Here is a 14878-nt window from a genome sequence, read left to right as displayed (position 1 = left end):
ATACCAGTTTCGGCCATGGGAGGCGATATGCGGGCAACATAACCACCAGCCAACCTGCAATACACTAATAACTCACACGGCTTGTCGGCGTGCCTGAACCTGATGTCAATCATGTGGAAAGTACAGCCCAGTACTTCAGTTCAGGGAAGAGAGAGAAAGGATGAATGAAGCCCTTGGCAAAAGACCACCACCGCGCTCAGAATCACAAATCAAATCCGATAAGAAAAGGAGCCGAACTAGAGTAAACATCGGCACTGCTTTTAATCGCTGGAGACAACTGATGGACCTGAAAGAAATGAGGTTCGACTCCGAACTTGCAACATTTCTTTTGGATTGGTAAGTCAGAAGCTGTTAGTATTTCGCTAGAAGTTTGTTTCATATGTTTGTGTATTTTTTTTCCGGAAGTTATAAAATAGAAATGTATCGAAGGCTGTTCGATAAACGTGCTAATGTTAGCGATGACTAACCGTAGCTGCGTTTGATAATTAGCTAGCTATAACTTAACGTTACCCATTTTATTATATCATAACTAACCTGCTCTGTCTAGTCTGTTGGTCTCCGTGTCCTCTTTGCTTCGTGGTTTTTCTGTGCGTGAAAAAATTGATGTGTGGCGTGAAAGCGTGTGAAAAGATTCAATTGCGTGTGTCTCACGGTGAATGCTTGAGAGTTGGCACATTAGTTCCCAAGCAGAATAAAGGACAGATTGATTATTGCTGTTTGGCGTTTGTATTAATCTATGATGTGTCCCTGTTTGCGTACAGGGACATAAAAAATAAATTAAAAGTGAGGCGTGGACCAAGGTATCTGAGATTGTTCATTTTAAGTAAAGGATCCTAATATTTCGTCCACAACAATATTTAATGAGGTTAACTTTTGACTCCTTGTGGTTAGTCTGCACGAGATCAACTTTAACTTTAAATACAAAATAAGCATTCGATCTACGTTAGAGCGTCTGAGCGCTCCCAAATCTTCCTGCAGCATCGTGAGCAGAGCGGCAAGAGCGATTTTTGTCGCTCTAGACGCAGGCGGTGTGAACGCACAGTTATAGGCTTCGGCTATGGCTGTAGTGTTGTTGTGAAAGTAGGGGCGGAGCATAGAGACTATGCCGTTTCTCGTTTGTTACTCTAGAGTAGACCAATTCACTTTATTGAGGCATACTGCCTCAATTACAATTCAGAAGAAAGTATAAGCTTCTTTCAGTGTTTTATGTACTTCTATATAATACTGCTTTCCCTATAAAACATATAACTGGCCATCTATCTCTTATTGTTTTAATCAGTAATAAATTTGATTATACATAGGCCTACTAACATTTGTGTCAAAGAAATGTTACTGTAATAAACTGTGCCAAGTCATATGATTGTTTAAAAGGAAATCAGTGTGTGTGAAGGAGGGGAGGCAGATTTCATTTCAACTGCAATTTATTTTTGTATAATGCTTTTTTTCAATAAACGAATTCAAAGCAGATTTAAAGAAAAAAGAGAATCAGAATAGAAACAGAAATGACAGTGCTAAAGAAAAGGATATGCTTCTTCTGCTCTTCCAGGCCGTTTCCTCACAAACTGATGTAGATCATGCTCTGTGACATTGAGAAAGAATATCAAGCATTGCAGCATTTTAGATTTTTATTGAGATCTCTGAGTGAAACAATACAATGAACCAACTTTATCAAGGTGTTGAAAATCAACCAAACCCCTTAGAGAAAATAATTGTCAAAACTTATCAAAATCTGTGTTTGTGTTTAATATTAGAATTCCCACTACTCTAATTTGGAAATAGAAAAATAACTGAACATCAACAATAAGACTATTTTTTTTTTTTTACTCACAAACTCATTTGCAGGAGTACGTCACTTCCAGGTACTTAAAGACGCCGAAACACGGATCAGAGAACACTGAATTTGAAGCATCTAGATGACAAGACTTTTTTCCATCGCACCTTTAATAAATAAATAAATAAATAAATAAATAAATAAATAAATAAATAAATAAATAATAAAAAAAAAAAATATATATATATATATATATATATATATATATATATATATATATATATATATATATATATATATATATATACTTTGTATGTTACTTACTGTAAGTGATTCTAATCTAGATTATGTTTCTGCTGTACCTGGAACGCATACTGGCAGTCTCAGGATAATAACAATCTGATATTTTATCAGGGCAGGGTGCCACATCCCGGCGTCCATAATTGGCGTGATGAATAGCAATAACACCTCTATCTGATTAAGAAAAACTGACGTTAATGATCATAATTTCATGGCTAACCATCACAGGTAAAATATGTTTTAAAAGAAAATACATTGTCTATGTATTTAAAAATGTCACATTTCATTGCTGTTTCTTTGTAATTATTTTTAAATGTATTAGCTCTTTCCAAGCGATTTCCTTTTTTTGTGTGTGTACTTGTTACATTCACACACAGTTTGGTTATTAACGTGAGTAACAACAGCATGTCAAAGCTGAACTGACCCCTAAGGATTAAACATATGGGTAAAAAAAGACCTATGAGATGATTCTTACCACAGGTAATGACACTTTGGGTACCTTCACAAGTTATGCTTTGTTCTATTTAGGTGGGAAAATAGGAACAAGGGTCAGTGATATTAGCAAAAGGATTTGATTGTTAAAGGGTTAGTTCCCACCAAAATTCTGGCATTAATTACTCACCCCAGGGGTGTAGATTAAGCGGGGGGCGCGGGGGACATGCCCCCCACCCCCCAACTTTTAATATAACAGAAATTCGTCCACCGCACTTTTTCGGTCAAGTGTGTTCGCATAGAGGTTTTCAAGCGTTAGTATCAATAAATATAGATGTAAACTCAAAGAGACAGGACCGTCTGCGCATGACATGATATTTTATTCGAACCCAGAAGGCGAAATGAACATTACGGAGCACTAAACAGTCCTGCATTGTGTGTTTCTACATATTCGAAGCTGGAGGGCGCTCTCGCGCGGAAATTCCTACCAGGAAATTCCTAATATGGGCAAAAGTGTCCTGCTATCACCTTATGAAAAGTTTTTTTCACAGAAAAACAGACACTTTTGGAAACACGAACACATTAAACATATGATTGCGACAATATGGTTTTTCAAGTCATCTCCAGCAGGTGATAAATAAAGTATATGAACAATGCAGTGCTATTACAGAAATAGAAACTATTCTGCCTTATTGTGTGATGAAAAATGTTTGTAGTATATAAATCATAAATCATTATTATTTGTTATTGTCCAGCAGTTATAGATTTCTAAGCCAATTCAAAGCTTGAAATTATAGAAAAAATTAAGTTGCCTATACACTACCAATCAAAAGTTTTTGAACCGAAAGCTTGTTAATATTTTTTACAGAAGTCTCTTCCGTTCACCAAGCCTGCATTTATTTGATCCAAAGTACAGAAAAACAATACAATTTTTAAATATTTCTACTAGCATATTTAAAATAACTGATTTCCATTTTAATATATTTCAAAATGTAATTTATTGAGATTTCAAAGCTGAATTTTTAGCATCATTACTCCATTCACACAATCCTTCAGAAATAATTCTGATATTCTGATTTGCTGCTCAACCAAAAAAAAAAAAAAAAAAATGTTTTAGGTTTCTTTGATGAATAGAAAGTTCAGAAGAACAGCATTTATATGAAATACAATATTTGAAATATTTTATAAACTTTATCATTACTTTCATCATTTTATCAATTTAAAGAATCCTTGCTAAATAAAAGTATTAATTTCCATAATTTTTTTCTCCAAAAAATTAAAATCATACTCACGCTAAGCTTTTGAATGATATAGTGTATAATGTTGCAAAAGCTTTTTATTTCAAATAAATGCTGATCCTTGGATCCTTTTATTCATCAAAGAATACTTAAAAAATGTACTCATATGTTTTAAATATTGATAATCAGCAGATCAGCATATTAGAATGATTTCTGAAGGAAGAGACACTGAATATACTTAGTATAGTAATGATGCTGAAAGTACAGCTTGGATCACAGGAATAAATTACATTTTTTAAATATTTTCAAATAGAAAACAGTTATTTAAAATAGTCAAAATATTTCACAATATTACTGATTTCGCTGTATTCTGGATCAAATAAATGCAGGCTTGGTGAGCAGAAGAGACTGCTTTAAAAAAATTACAAATCTTACTGTTATACAACTGTTGACTGGTAGGCTATATGGATTACATAAATTTTATATTATAATGTTTTATATTATATTGTAACGGCAACAAAATCTCTCTCTCTCTCTCTATATATATATATGTGTGTGTGTGTGTGTGTGTGTGTGTGTGTGTGTGTTTGTGTCTGTGTGTTTCTGTCCCTCACTTTTGAAAAGATGGCTACGCCCCTGACTCACCCTCATGTCATTCAAAACCTGTAAGACTTTTTATTTTAATTAAATCAGAGAGCTCTCAGAACCCCCATAGATAGCAACGCAACTGAAATCTTCCCAGATACAGAAACATAGTAAAGAAATCTGTAAAACCTTCCATGTGATATAAGTTCCACTTCAGTTTTGCGAAGCTACGAGAATTCTTTTTGTGCACAAGGAAAACAAAATAACAATTTATTTATCAATTCTTCTCCCCCGAGTTAATATTGTTTACATTTAAGGTAAAGCGTGCGTATGCATTGTGATACTCTCCAAAATGGCAGAAAACAGTAACTCTGGTGAGAAGAGTTGTTGAATAAAGTCGTCATTTTTGTTTTCCCATGTATGTCGCATGGACTGTTTTACCAATGTTTTTGCTACATTTCTGTGTCCGGGAACATTTTATTTGCTTTGCTGTCTATGGGAGGATCAGAGAGCTCTCAGATTCCATCAAAAATATGTGTTCTGAAGACAAACACCATGAGGGTGTGTAATTAATAACAGAATTTTAATTTTGGGATGCACTAAGCCTTTAAGAATATCAAATTTTAGGTTGGAAATTATATGTGTATAATTATTGACTTACTAAGTGGGCGACACTCATAAGACACATGCAGGTATTTATAAGTCCAATAACAAGGATCCGAGAAAACTGAGTTCACCGCTTGAACAGAGCAGCTTTTTTTTCCATTACACCTGATTCATGAACAGACAATGTCAAGTATTTAAAAATAAAGATTTGAAAGGGTTACAGTTTTTCATGCTTTTGCAAAGTAATAAAATTTTCTCTGTTATCAGTTAAAAGTTGAAAGTGAAAAAAAAAAAAATTCCTACCTTGTGGACATCGTGTGGAGGGATGTTTCTTGGAAGCAGTGAACATTTGAGAGCTGGTCATATGGTTTTCCAACAGAGCATATCGAGCCATCAGTCCTTCCATAGTTGGCATCAAGGACATGTATGAATCCCCAGTCTAACACATGTAAGAAGACCACAAGAATCATTGTAAAGTTTAAACACACTGCATTTGAGTCTTGATTACTCACCACAACTGAGAAACAAAGATCCTCCTTCACAAGTCACTGATTGTTTTGCTGGACTATTTGCAGAGAGGAAACATGCTGTTTAGGTAAGAAAAGTAAAGTTACTTGAAATAAATAATTACGTTTTGTCCTGTACTGAAAAATGTGACTTCTAATAGCTTTACTAATTAACTGGACATCTTACCATGTTGACACAGCAACAGCAGCACTGTAAAATCAAACAGAAACAAATACTGTAATGAAAATACTGAATCTAACAAATTTAATAAAAAAAAAAGTGGAAAAGAAAACACAATACATACAAGTAATCCCAATTCGTTTTTCCATCAGCATGGTATATTGGTACATGTGATCGAAAAGAAAACCTTGTCTTCATATGAAATGTTATATTCATGAGCATACTGTATTTATAACAAATGCAGCAGACGTATCATCATCTGTTGGCAATAGATAACAAAAGAGGAAATTACAGTTGCACTTCATAATCTTGATTTAAATGTTGAAATCATAACATGTTTGTTGAAGGTACCTGTAGCTGGTATTCTTCAAAGTGAGGTAACGAAGTGTGATTGTGAAAGGAAGGTTCCCTGAGCTGTGTCATCTTTTGGTGGGTGTTAAAATATGATATATCATTTATCTGCATGAGAAATTTTAAGACTGGCTGCATTTTTCTCTGAAAGTTTGATGTGATCTTACACATTCATACTTATGAAATAGATGTTTCTTCTTGTTTTTCAGACAAAGTTACTTCAGGTTTTAGCATTTCATAATCTGTTTTTTTTTTCTTTTCTATTTTAGACTTTTCTGTACAGACTGTGTTCCCATTTTGCAACATTTGTTTTCTATATGAGTAGAAGAACATATGCAAATTTGTATCATTGGTTGTTTGTGTATCTACAGACACCCTTAAAAAAAATCCACTGTTACAAACACTCCAATTGACAGAGGAAACAGTTGGTCATAGTTAACACTGCTTTTATTACGGTGCACGGTGACAGTCACTCAGAATAGGTGGGAAGAAAACAAAAAAAGCCCGAAAGGAAGCACACGGAGTTGATAGTGCCCAGACGGAGTCTTGAATGCTGTAAATTCTTTACTGTCTGGACTTACAGTAAGGGCACTTGCCAATTGCCTTCGCACAGATCAAGAGTTGTGAGATACTGTGCACTGCCAAGCTTTTCAATTAAATCGTCTACTCTGGACATAGGGTAAGGATCAAATTTGCTCACCGAATTGAGTTTTCTGAACTCTAAACAAAATCTTAGAGACCCAACTTTCTTAGGCACCAGCACAATGGGGTTGTTCCACTCATGGACTGGCGGTTCTATCACCTCCAGTTTCTGCATCATTTCCAGCTCTTGCTTCATGGTGGGCAACAGCTTTTCTGGAACTCTATATGCTGGTTGTCAGATCAGTTTCACATCCTTCAAATGAATATGATGCTGTACTAGGTCGTTCATCCCAGGTGTATCCTGGAACAGCTGCTCAGGTATACAATGCAACAGAATATAAACTGCACCAAACATAAGGTCAAAGCAATCAGAAAAACATAACCTGACCTGTATGTGCAACTGCACTACATAAGCAAAACTTTTCCAGGGACTCGCTACCTATCTCTGAACTATCCTACTAACGTTCTGGAGCCATTTTATAGGCCTGACTCCTCATACTCTGGAACATACCATATGACAGGTAACATGTTTCACATACATCACAAGAATACATAATAAAAATGAAAATAACAAAAATAATAAAATACAAATAAACATACATGCAAGAAATCATATGCAAGTATATGTAACATACATATTCAAAGGAAACAAATTACTTGAGAAACCTTTCTCTCTTATAGTTAGGATAAAGGACTCTCCGGTGACATCACTCACATGAACAAGATGGCAGACACAAAGACCTATAAAAAGACCGGATGTCTAACTGAACAGGTTTGGCAAATGACTCTTGGAAATGAAATTGACAAATGAAGTGTGGTAAGCATAATCTGCATCTCTCTTACACTGTATTCAATAAACTATGTGAATCAAATACTTGTGGGGATTTATTTCTGTATATAATTCTATTATGCTATCATCATATGCACTTGTGTTATGGTTACTAGTTCTCATTTAACTCAGGTAAAACTACATACAGGACATCATACAGCAAGTTTACAACACACAGTGACATCGAATGTTTCATTTTTTTTATTTTTTATTTTTTATTGCTCCATGGTAAAACACAAAACATTTCATTTTCTTCTTTAGATACTTTAAATTCCCATGTGCAAAAGGGAGCAGAAAGAAGATAAAATCTTATAATATCTGTCCCCTATTCCAAAAGCAAAATAACCTTTCTTAAGCAGCATACATCCAAATTTACACTGACAAAAAACAATATTGGTTTAAAAATCAGCATTCATGCAGTATAAAAAATCAGGCAATGCCCAGACAACAAAACAACAAGTAATCCAATACATATAGAGAAAAACAAAAAAACAAAAACAACAACAACATGGACCTCACCATATTAATACTGACCGAATTTACTCTGTTTTTATCTATACTTATACTGACCAATATTACTAGACCCAATATATATAGAGCAAAACAAAACCAAGCAACACCAAAAACAACATAGACCTCACCATATTAATACTGACTGAATATACTCTGTTTATACTTATACTTAAACTGACCAATATTACTACAACTTTTAAGATTATCATGCAAGGAGTTCCACAATTTTACTCCCATAACTGAGGGGCACATTTGTTTTATCGTTGTACATGCAAATTTATGTTTTAAATTATACCTTCTCCTACTGAACTCTTTTTCTAATTGATAAAGGTGTTGTATTTTCTCAGGTAAAATTTTATGTCTTGCTTTAAACAAAATTATTAGTGTTTGAAACTTAACGAAATCTTCTAACTTTAATATTCTGGATTTAGCTAATAATTTACTTGTTTGTTTTTGATAGTTAACTTTATTATTAATTCTTAAAGCTCTTTTCTGTAGAATAGATAAAGGTTTTATATTTATCTGATATGTGTTCCCGCAGACTTCTATGCAATAAATAAAATATTGTACGATGAGTGAACTATAAAGTATTTTCATTGTTTCCTTTTTTAATACCTCCTTCACTTTGTTTAAAACAAAAATGTTTTGGCAGATTTTTCTTTTAATGTGTGCTATGTGAGGTGCACATGTTACATGTAAAGTTACAAAGGTCCATGCATAGTCGCAGGCTTACCCTGTGACAGCCACAATTTTACGTGTTAATAAAAAAGTACCTAAACACACTGTTGCTATATGTTACATATGGTGTTGTTGTCTAACAGAAACTTCCCTCTAAAAAAAAGATGGCTCATTACTGATTTTCTGGATCTCCTCCATCCAGCTACACAGACTGTAAACACATTCTTAACAGGTAGATGATTTCTTTCTTAAAACTTCTATCATAACTTTCAAATTGTCACTGGTTTCCTACCAATCATATATTTTTCTCTTTTTAGTTTAAAGGTGCCATCTTTAAACTAAAGATTCCACATTCCATACCAGATGGGGGCAGTATGCCTCAATAAAGTGAATTGGTCTACTCTAGAGTAACAAACGAGAAACGGCATAGTCTCTATGCTCCGCCCCTACTTTCACAACAACACTACAGCCATAGCCGAAGCCTATAACTGTGCGTTCACACCGCCTGCGTCTAGAGCGTCAAAAATCGCTTTTGTCGCTCTGCTCAAGACGCTGCAGAAAGATTAGGGGTAACGTAGATCGAATGCTTATTTTGTATTTAAAGTTAAAGTTGATCTCGTGCAGACTAACCACAAGGAGTTATAAGTTAACCTCATTAAATATTGTTGTGGACGAAATATTAGGATCCTTTACTTAAAATGAACAATCTCAGACACCTTGGTCCACGCATCACTTTTAATTTATTTTTTATGTCCCTGTACGCAAACAGGGACACATCATAGATTAATACAAACGCCAAACAGCGATAATCAACCTGTCCTGTATTCTGCTTGGGAACTAATGTGCCAACTCTCAAGCATTCACCGTGAGACACATGCAATTTATGTGTCTCGCCACAATTGCAGTTATGTGGCGCTGCAATTGTCGACAAGCCGTGGCGTGCCACAAAAGCTACGCTTAAGGTTTGCGCTTAAGCCCCAGCGCAAATACACTGACCTTGGTACTGAAGGGGCCAAAGGGTGAGTACATCGCTGCTGAAGAAGGCCATGCTGCTGTTGTGCCCACACAAAGTTAGTGGAAGGAATTTCAACCTTCGGAGAAATATTGCTTCAAATCTTCCCGATTTGTTCTCACAGCTTGGCAAGACGATGGGGAAGTGAGCTTTAGGAATAGGTCACTACGGAGACCACATACGAAACTGATAGAGATACTGATATGGACTGACTCAGGGGGCAGTACTACATATAGGCAGGTCCTACCTTAGAGTAGGGATGGAACAGCTGCCAGAAGAGACTAACAGACCTGGTCTGTCAAGGGAAGACAAAGGTTCGCCAAGAGGAAAACCTTACCATGGAAGAATACACATATGGGATTACCTGAAGGGAATCAAGCCATATGGACACCTAGCCTAGTACAGGGGATGACCGGAGCTCCGGGCATGCTAACACCAGTACTGGGCCTGGCAACAGACTGCTCTGCCAAGTCTGACCTCAGAGGGTGCTGGAGGATGCTCGACCAGGGTACGCCAAACGGGGAACTCTACTGGGAGAAGAAAGGCGCTTGCATCCCTGTGTAAGAATGGCGCAGCAAGCGTGACACCCAGCCAGCCCTTCCCGCCAATTACCTGTTACCCAACACACAGGAAGAAACTGGCTCTACACGAAGGTTGTAAAACCTTGCAAAGGCGTTAGGTGTCATCCAACCCGCAGCTCGACAGATGTCTGCAAGAGAGGTGCCGTGCGCCAGCTCATAGGAGGAGGCCACACTCCGTTTGGAGTGGGCCCCCACCCCCAAGGGGCACGGCTAGCCTTGGGAACGGTACACCAAGGTGATGGCATCCACTATCGGGTGTAATCCTAATATCTCCCAGAGCGCCAGCTGGCAGTCCCCTGCTTGAGCCAGAGAGACCGGGACGGGTGGTGACAGAGGGGTCTACTGCACTCCCCTTGAGGAGTGAGAGACGTGATCGCAGTGATGCCATGTGCATACACCCACAATAGACTCATGAATCATCCACGAGCGCAGCCTCAGCGTGTTGGACGCCAAGACACTGCAGACAATGCTTGTGACCGTCAACAGAAGACAGAAAAACTTCTGCATACAGAAGGACACAGACGAAACGGCATCTTGAAAAAAAGAGGTGAAACGTCCGTGATTTGCTCTTTTAGAAATTATTCTTTTAGTCAAAGTGCCCAGAGGAATCACCGTAACAGGGACACCACTGTACTGCGCTGTCACACCAACCAGGAACAGCTCGAACACAAAGATGAAAGGCTTTGTAGTGACAAGTTGCATCAACTATTCGGCTCCGAAGCAAAAATCTAATGAGTGGATGCACCTGTCACCCTATTTTTACCCGTTGGCATGGGGAGTGGCTCAGGTATGTTAAATCCATTAGCCAATTTTCATTGGCGTTTTCTCTTAAACTCAGAGATGATTGACCTCCCAAGTGAGACCCCATATGTCGTTTGACATAACTCGTAGTGACCGACAGATAGGGAACACCAAATTGACCAACTGCATTTAGATGTTATATTATATTAAGGTGCTGTATGCACTTTTTGAATCTACTAAAGCATAAAAATACCATAATATGTTTGCAGATATTTAAGAAACATGCTAAATTAACATATTTGTTTATTTGGAAAATAATGCCTGCTTTGAAAATGTGCGTTCCAGGCCAGAATGTTGGTCTGTGTTTTAGGTTTATGAATCCCGCCCATTGCCAGTCATAGAAGCTGGCAAAGGAAAGTTTTGGTTGTTATCAATGTGGCTACCTGCTTGTGCGCTGTCAAGTCTGAGGAGGAGTGACCGGGTTAAGAAAACCCTCTCCAATATTTTGAATTTGGACTGCAATATTTAGTTCAACCACTGGTTGAACCAGGGGCAATTCTAGGATTTTTTCAACTGGGGGGCACAAGAGGGGCCACGATTAATACAGAGGGGCCAATCTTGTGTTGTTTGAACTGTATATCCAAATCATTTCAAGAGTTCAGTAACCTTTAAAATCAGTAATAAACAGTGATACCCTATTAAGTTTTAATAGCAGTTATTCACTGCTCTAAATCAAAACAATCAAATACAATTTGTATTAACTTTTCACTTTACAAAAGTGAAAGAAAAACTGTAATAAATAAAAGAATCCAATGTATGAATAGTGTACAACTCACAAATAATAATAATAATATAATTTATTTATAATAGCCTTATATAATATATATATATATATATATATATATATATATATATATATATATATATATATATATATATATATATATATATATATAATAGCCTTATTTATATAAATGCAGAATAACATTAATAATTCATATAACTAAATACACAATTGATGAATTAATATAACTAATATAAATTTAATATAATAAATTGTTTTTGTTTATTATCCACATCCCATTCAATTTGCATAGCAGCAGTTGTAGTATATTTGCATTGATTTATAAACAAAATCTACTTATGTCAAGGCTAATTTATCTTGAGCATATTAATTTAAAATATAATATATATCCATACTTTGTTAGATAGCTACTTGTTCAAAAAGGTAGCTTTAGTTTAACATGTAAAATATGTGGATCCTATAGAAACAGTTTAGAATAGCTTAATTAGTCCAGTGTTATTTTAGTATTAGTTATTTATTTTGCTATTTAATCATGCATTAAATATTTATGTATGATTTTTTTTTATTTGAGAATGTTTCTGGATGTCATCAAATGACGTTTTGTCAATAACTTCTGTGAAAACACAGTACACGCCGAATTTGAGACTCATTTTATTTACTTTGATCGACAAAAAAAAATCAATAAAACTACAATATATTGTATAGCAAGTGAACATCAAGTTATAGAAATTACATACAATTCATTTTAGAGAGAGAGCTTTCCAGGGTGCAGACAGCAATCGCGGAGCACCATGGTGATTTAGAACGCCAACTGAATTTATGAGAAATCTACAGACGCAAATAAACTAAAGGTGTAGTAAAATAAAGAGCTATGTGTATTTTGGACTTTTTTTCACCACAAGTCTGAAAGAAGACATGTTATTGAAGACAAACAGCCCCAAATCTAAAAAATGACCATTAAAAAAAGATGTTTTTGCATGTGTCTCACCCATAGACTGTAAAAAAAAAAAAAAAAAAAAAAAAAAGTCAAGTGTGGAGCGTTAAACATCATACGATTTGATTCGTCACCTCACTTAAGTGAAAAAAATTCGACAATCCACTGCATGATTCAATAATGACTTTATTAGAACTGCAATTATACTTTTTTTAAACTATTGCTTTAAATTGCGTTGTTGCCTATATCGGTGCGTTCAGCCTAGAAGCATAGTAAATATAATGATTAGTATCTTGTGCCGCGTTTCCACCGAAATTACCCGGAACATTTGTACCAGGAACTTTTTTTCCCCGGAACTTTTTCCCCCCAGACCTGTTGCTTTCTGCGTTTCCACCGCGGTGTAAAGTACCTGGTAGATTAGGCAAATAGACTGGTGACGTAGGTCTGCGCGCGTTTCTCAATACAAAGTACCACTGATTTAAAAAAAAGAAAAAAAGAAAAAAGTACGCTGATTCTGGACGTGCATCCTCTGTAGTTGGTTCAGACTTTGTGCATTTGTCTCGGGAGTGTGATGTCCACGACGACGCAAGTCCGGTAAATCTATAAACAGCAGTGTACTTGATAACTTCAGTCTGCTCGTCATGGCTACTGCAATTTTCCTTACTGTATATTTACAATAAAACGAAATATGATATCAAATACCACTGCCTCCTTTCGTTTTCATTTAAGCATAATAACAACTGCAGAAATGTACTTAGTTCAGGGAAATGTGTATTTGCAGCCATTACAATGAAACGAAATATTATATAAATTTGCCTTTTTTATTTTCATTTTAACATATAGATAAATTGAATACAGACCAAAGAAAACCTGTTAGATTTACCCCGCAGCTGAATTATATGTTATGTTTAACCACTAAAGACACATCAGAGCCAGCGGCACATATCAGAAGGTCTATCCCAGGAGAGGCTGCTCTCTGCGGATACATGAGGACTGAGCTCCCGCTGATCGAGTGGAGCTCACCGTCTACGAGATCGGCGAAACACATTTTTAAATAGGCGCTGTCTTTAAAAATAAACCATAGATTTGAGTTTTAAACAACTACATTCTCGCCTGAAATACTTTTAAAATTACATTTCATGACACAATAACAGTAATATTTGAAAATTATCCGAATAAATGGTGGTTGAACTCAACCAATGCTGCGTGAACTCATCGCTTTGGCTACTGCAATTTTCCCCTTAGTAAATTTACAATAAAACGAAATAGGATATAAAATACCACTGCCTCCTTTCATTTTCATTTAAACATAATAACAGCTGCAGAAATTTACTTAGTTCAGGGATAAGTGTAACGTTATATACAGCCATTACAATGAAAGAAATATTATATAGACTTGCCTTTTTATTTTCATTTTAACATATAGATAAATTGAATACCGACCAAAGAAAACCTGTTAGATTTACCCCGCAGCTGAATTATATTTTATGTTTAACCACTAAAGACACATCAGAGCCAGAGTCACATATCAGAAGGTCTATCCCAGGAGAGGCTGCTCTCTGCGGATACATGAGGACTGAGCTCCCGCTGATCGAGTGGAGCTCACCGTCTACGAGATCGGCGAAACACATTTTTAAATAGGCGCTGTCTTTAAAAATAAACCATAGATTTGAGTTTTAAACAACTACATTCTCGCCTGAAATACTTTTAAAATTACATTTCATGACACAATAACAGTAATATTTGAAAATTATCCGAATAAATGGTGGTTGAACTCAACCAATGCTGCGTGAACTCATCGCTTTGGCTACTGCAATTTTCCCCTTAGTAAATTTACAATAAAACGAAATAGGATATAAAATACCACTGCCTCCTTTCATTTTCATTTAAACATAATAACAGCTGCAGAAATTTACTTAGTTCAGGGATAAGTGTAACGTTATATACAGCCATTACAATGAAAGAAATATTATATAGACTTGCCTTTTTATTTTCATTTTAACATATAGATAAATTGAATACCGACCAAAGAAAACCTGTTAGATTTACCCCGCAGCTGAATTATATTTTATGTTTAACCACTAAAGACACATCAGAGCCAGAGTCACATATCAGAAGGTCTATCCCAGGAGAGGCTGCTCTCTGCGGATACATGAGGACTGAGCTCCCGCTG

The 14878-nt window shown here is 35.9% G+C and overlaps 1 protein-coding gene across 1 annotated transcript; it reads right to left on the bottom strand.

Moving 5' to 3' along the window:
* Positions 1-1403: 1403 nt before the first annotated feature.
* LOC113041766 (L-rhamnose-binding lectin CSL2-like) lies at positions 1404-5830 on the bottom strand. Its single transcript, XM_026200400.1, has 9 exons — positions 5744-5830; positions 5626-5649; positions 5445-5519; positions 5236-5371; positions 4988-5097; positions 2547-2591; positions 2134-2245; positions 1829-1938; positions 1404-1579 (listed from the first exon to the last, which is right to left on the bottom strand). Exons 1-8 carry the CDS (start codon positions 5787-5789, stop codon positions 1833-1835), a joined length of 654 nt encoding a protein of 217 aa, XP_026056185.1. The 5' UTR covers positions 5790-5830; the 3' UTR covers positions 1404-1579; positions 1829-1832.
* Between the last annotated feature and the right edge of the window lie 9048 nt (positions 5831-14878).

This window comes from Carassius auratus, chromosome 23 (genome assembly GCF_003368295.1).
Source record: "Carassius auratus strain Wakin chromosome 23, ASM336829v1, whole genome shotgun sequence".
Classification (NCBI taxonomy): domain Eukaryota; kingdom Metazoa; phylum Chordata; class Actinopteri; order Cypriniformes; family Cyprinidae; genus Carassius; species Carassius auratus.
Note: the sequence above shows the minus strand (reverse complement) of the source record. Positions and strands in the feature narration are given on the sequence as shown.

What these genes read in the sequence shown, in the direction of transcription:
- LOC113041766 (XM_026200400.1), bottom strand. Translation starts at nt 5,789, where the DNA reads ATGTACCAATATACCATGCTGATGGAAAAACGAATTGGGATTACTT. An exon ending in AAAACGAATTGGGATTACTT is followed by an intron (nt 5,650 to 5,743) that starts GTATGTATTGTG and finishes TTGATTTTACAG; the next exon opens with TGCTGCTGTTGCTGTGTCAA. An exon ending in TTATGAGTGTCGCCCACTTA is followed by an intron (nt 2,592 to 4,987) that starts GTAAGTCAATAA and finishes CCACCTAAATAG; the next exon opens with AACAAAGCATAACTTGTGAA.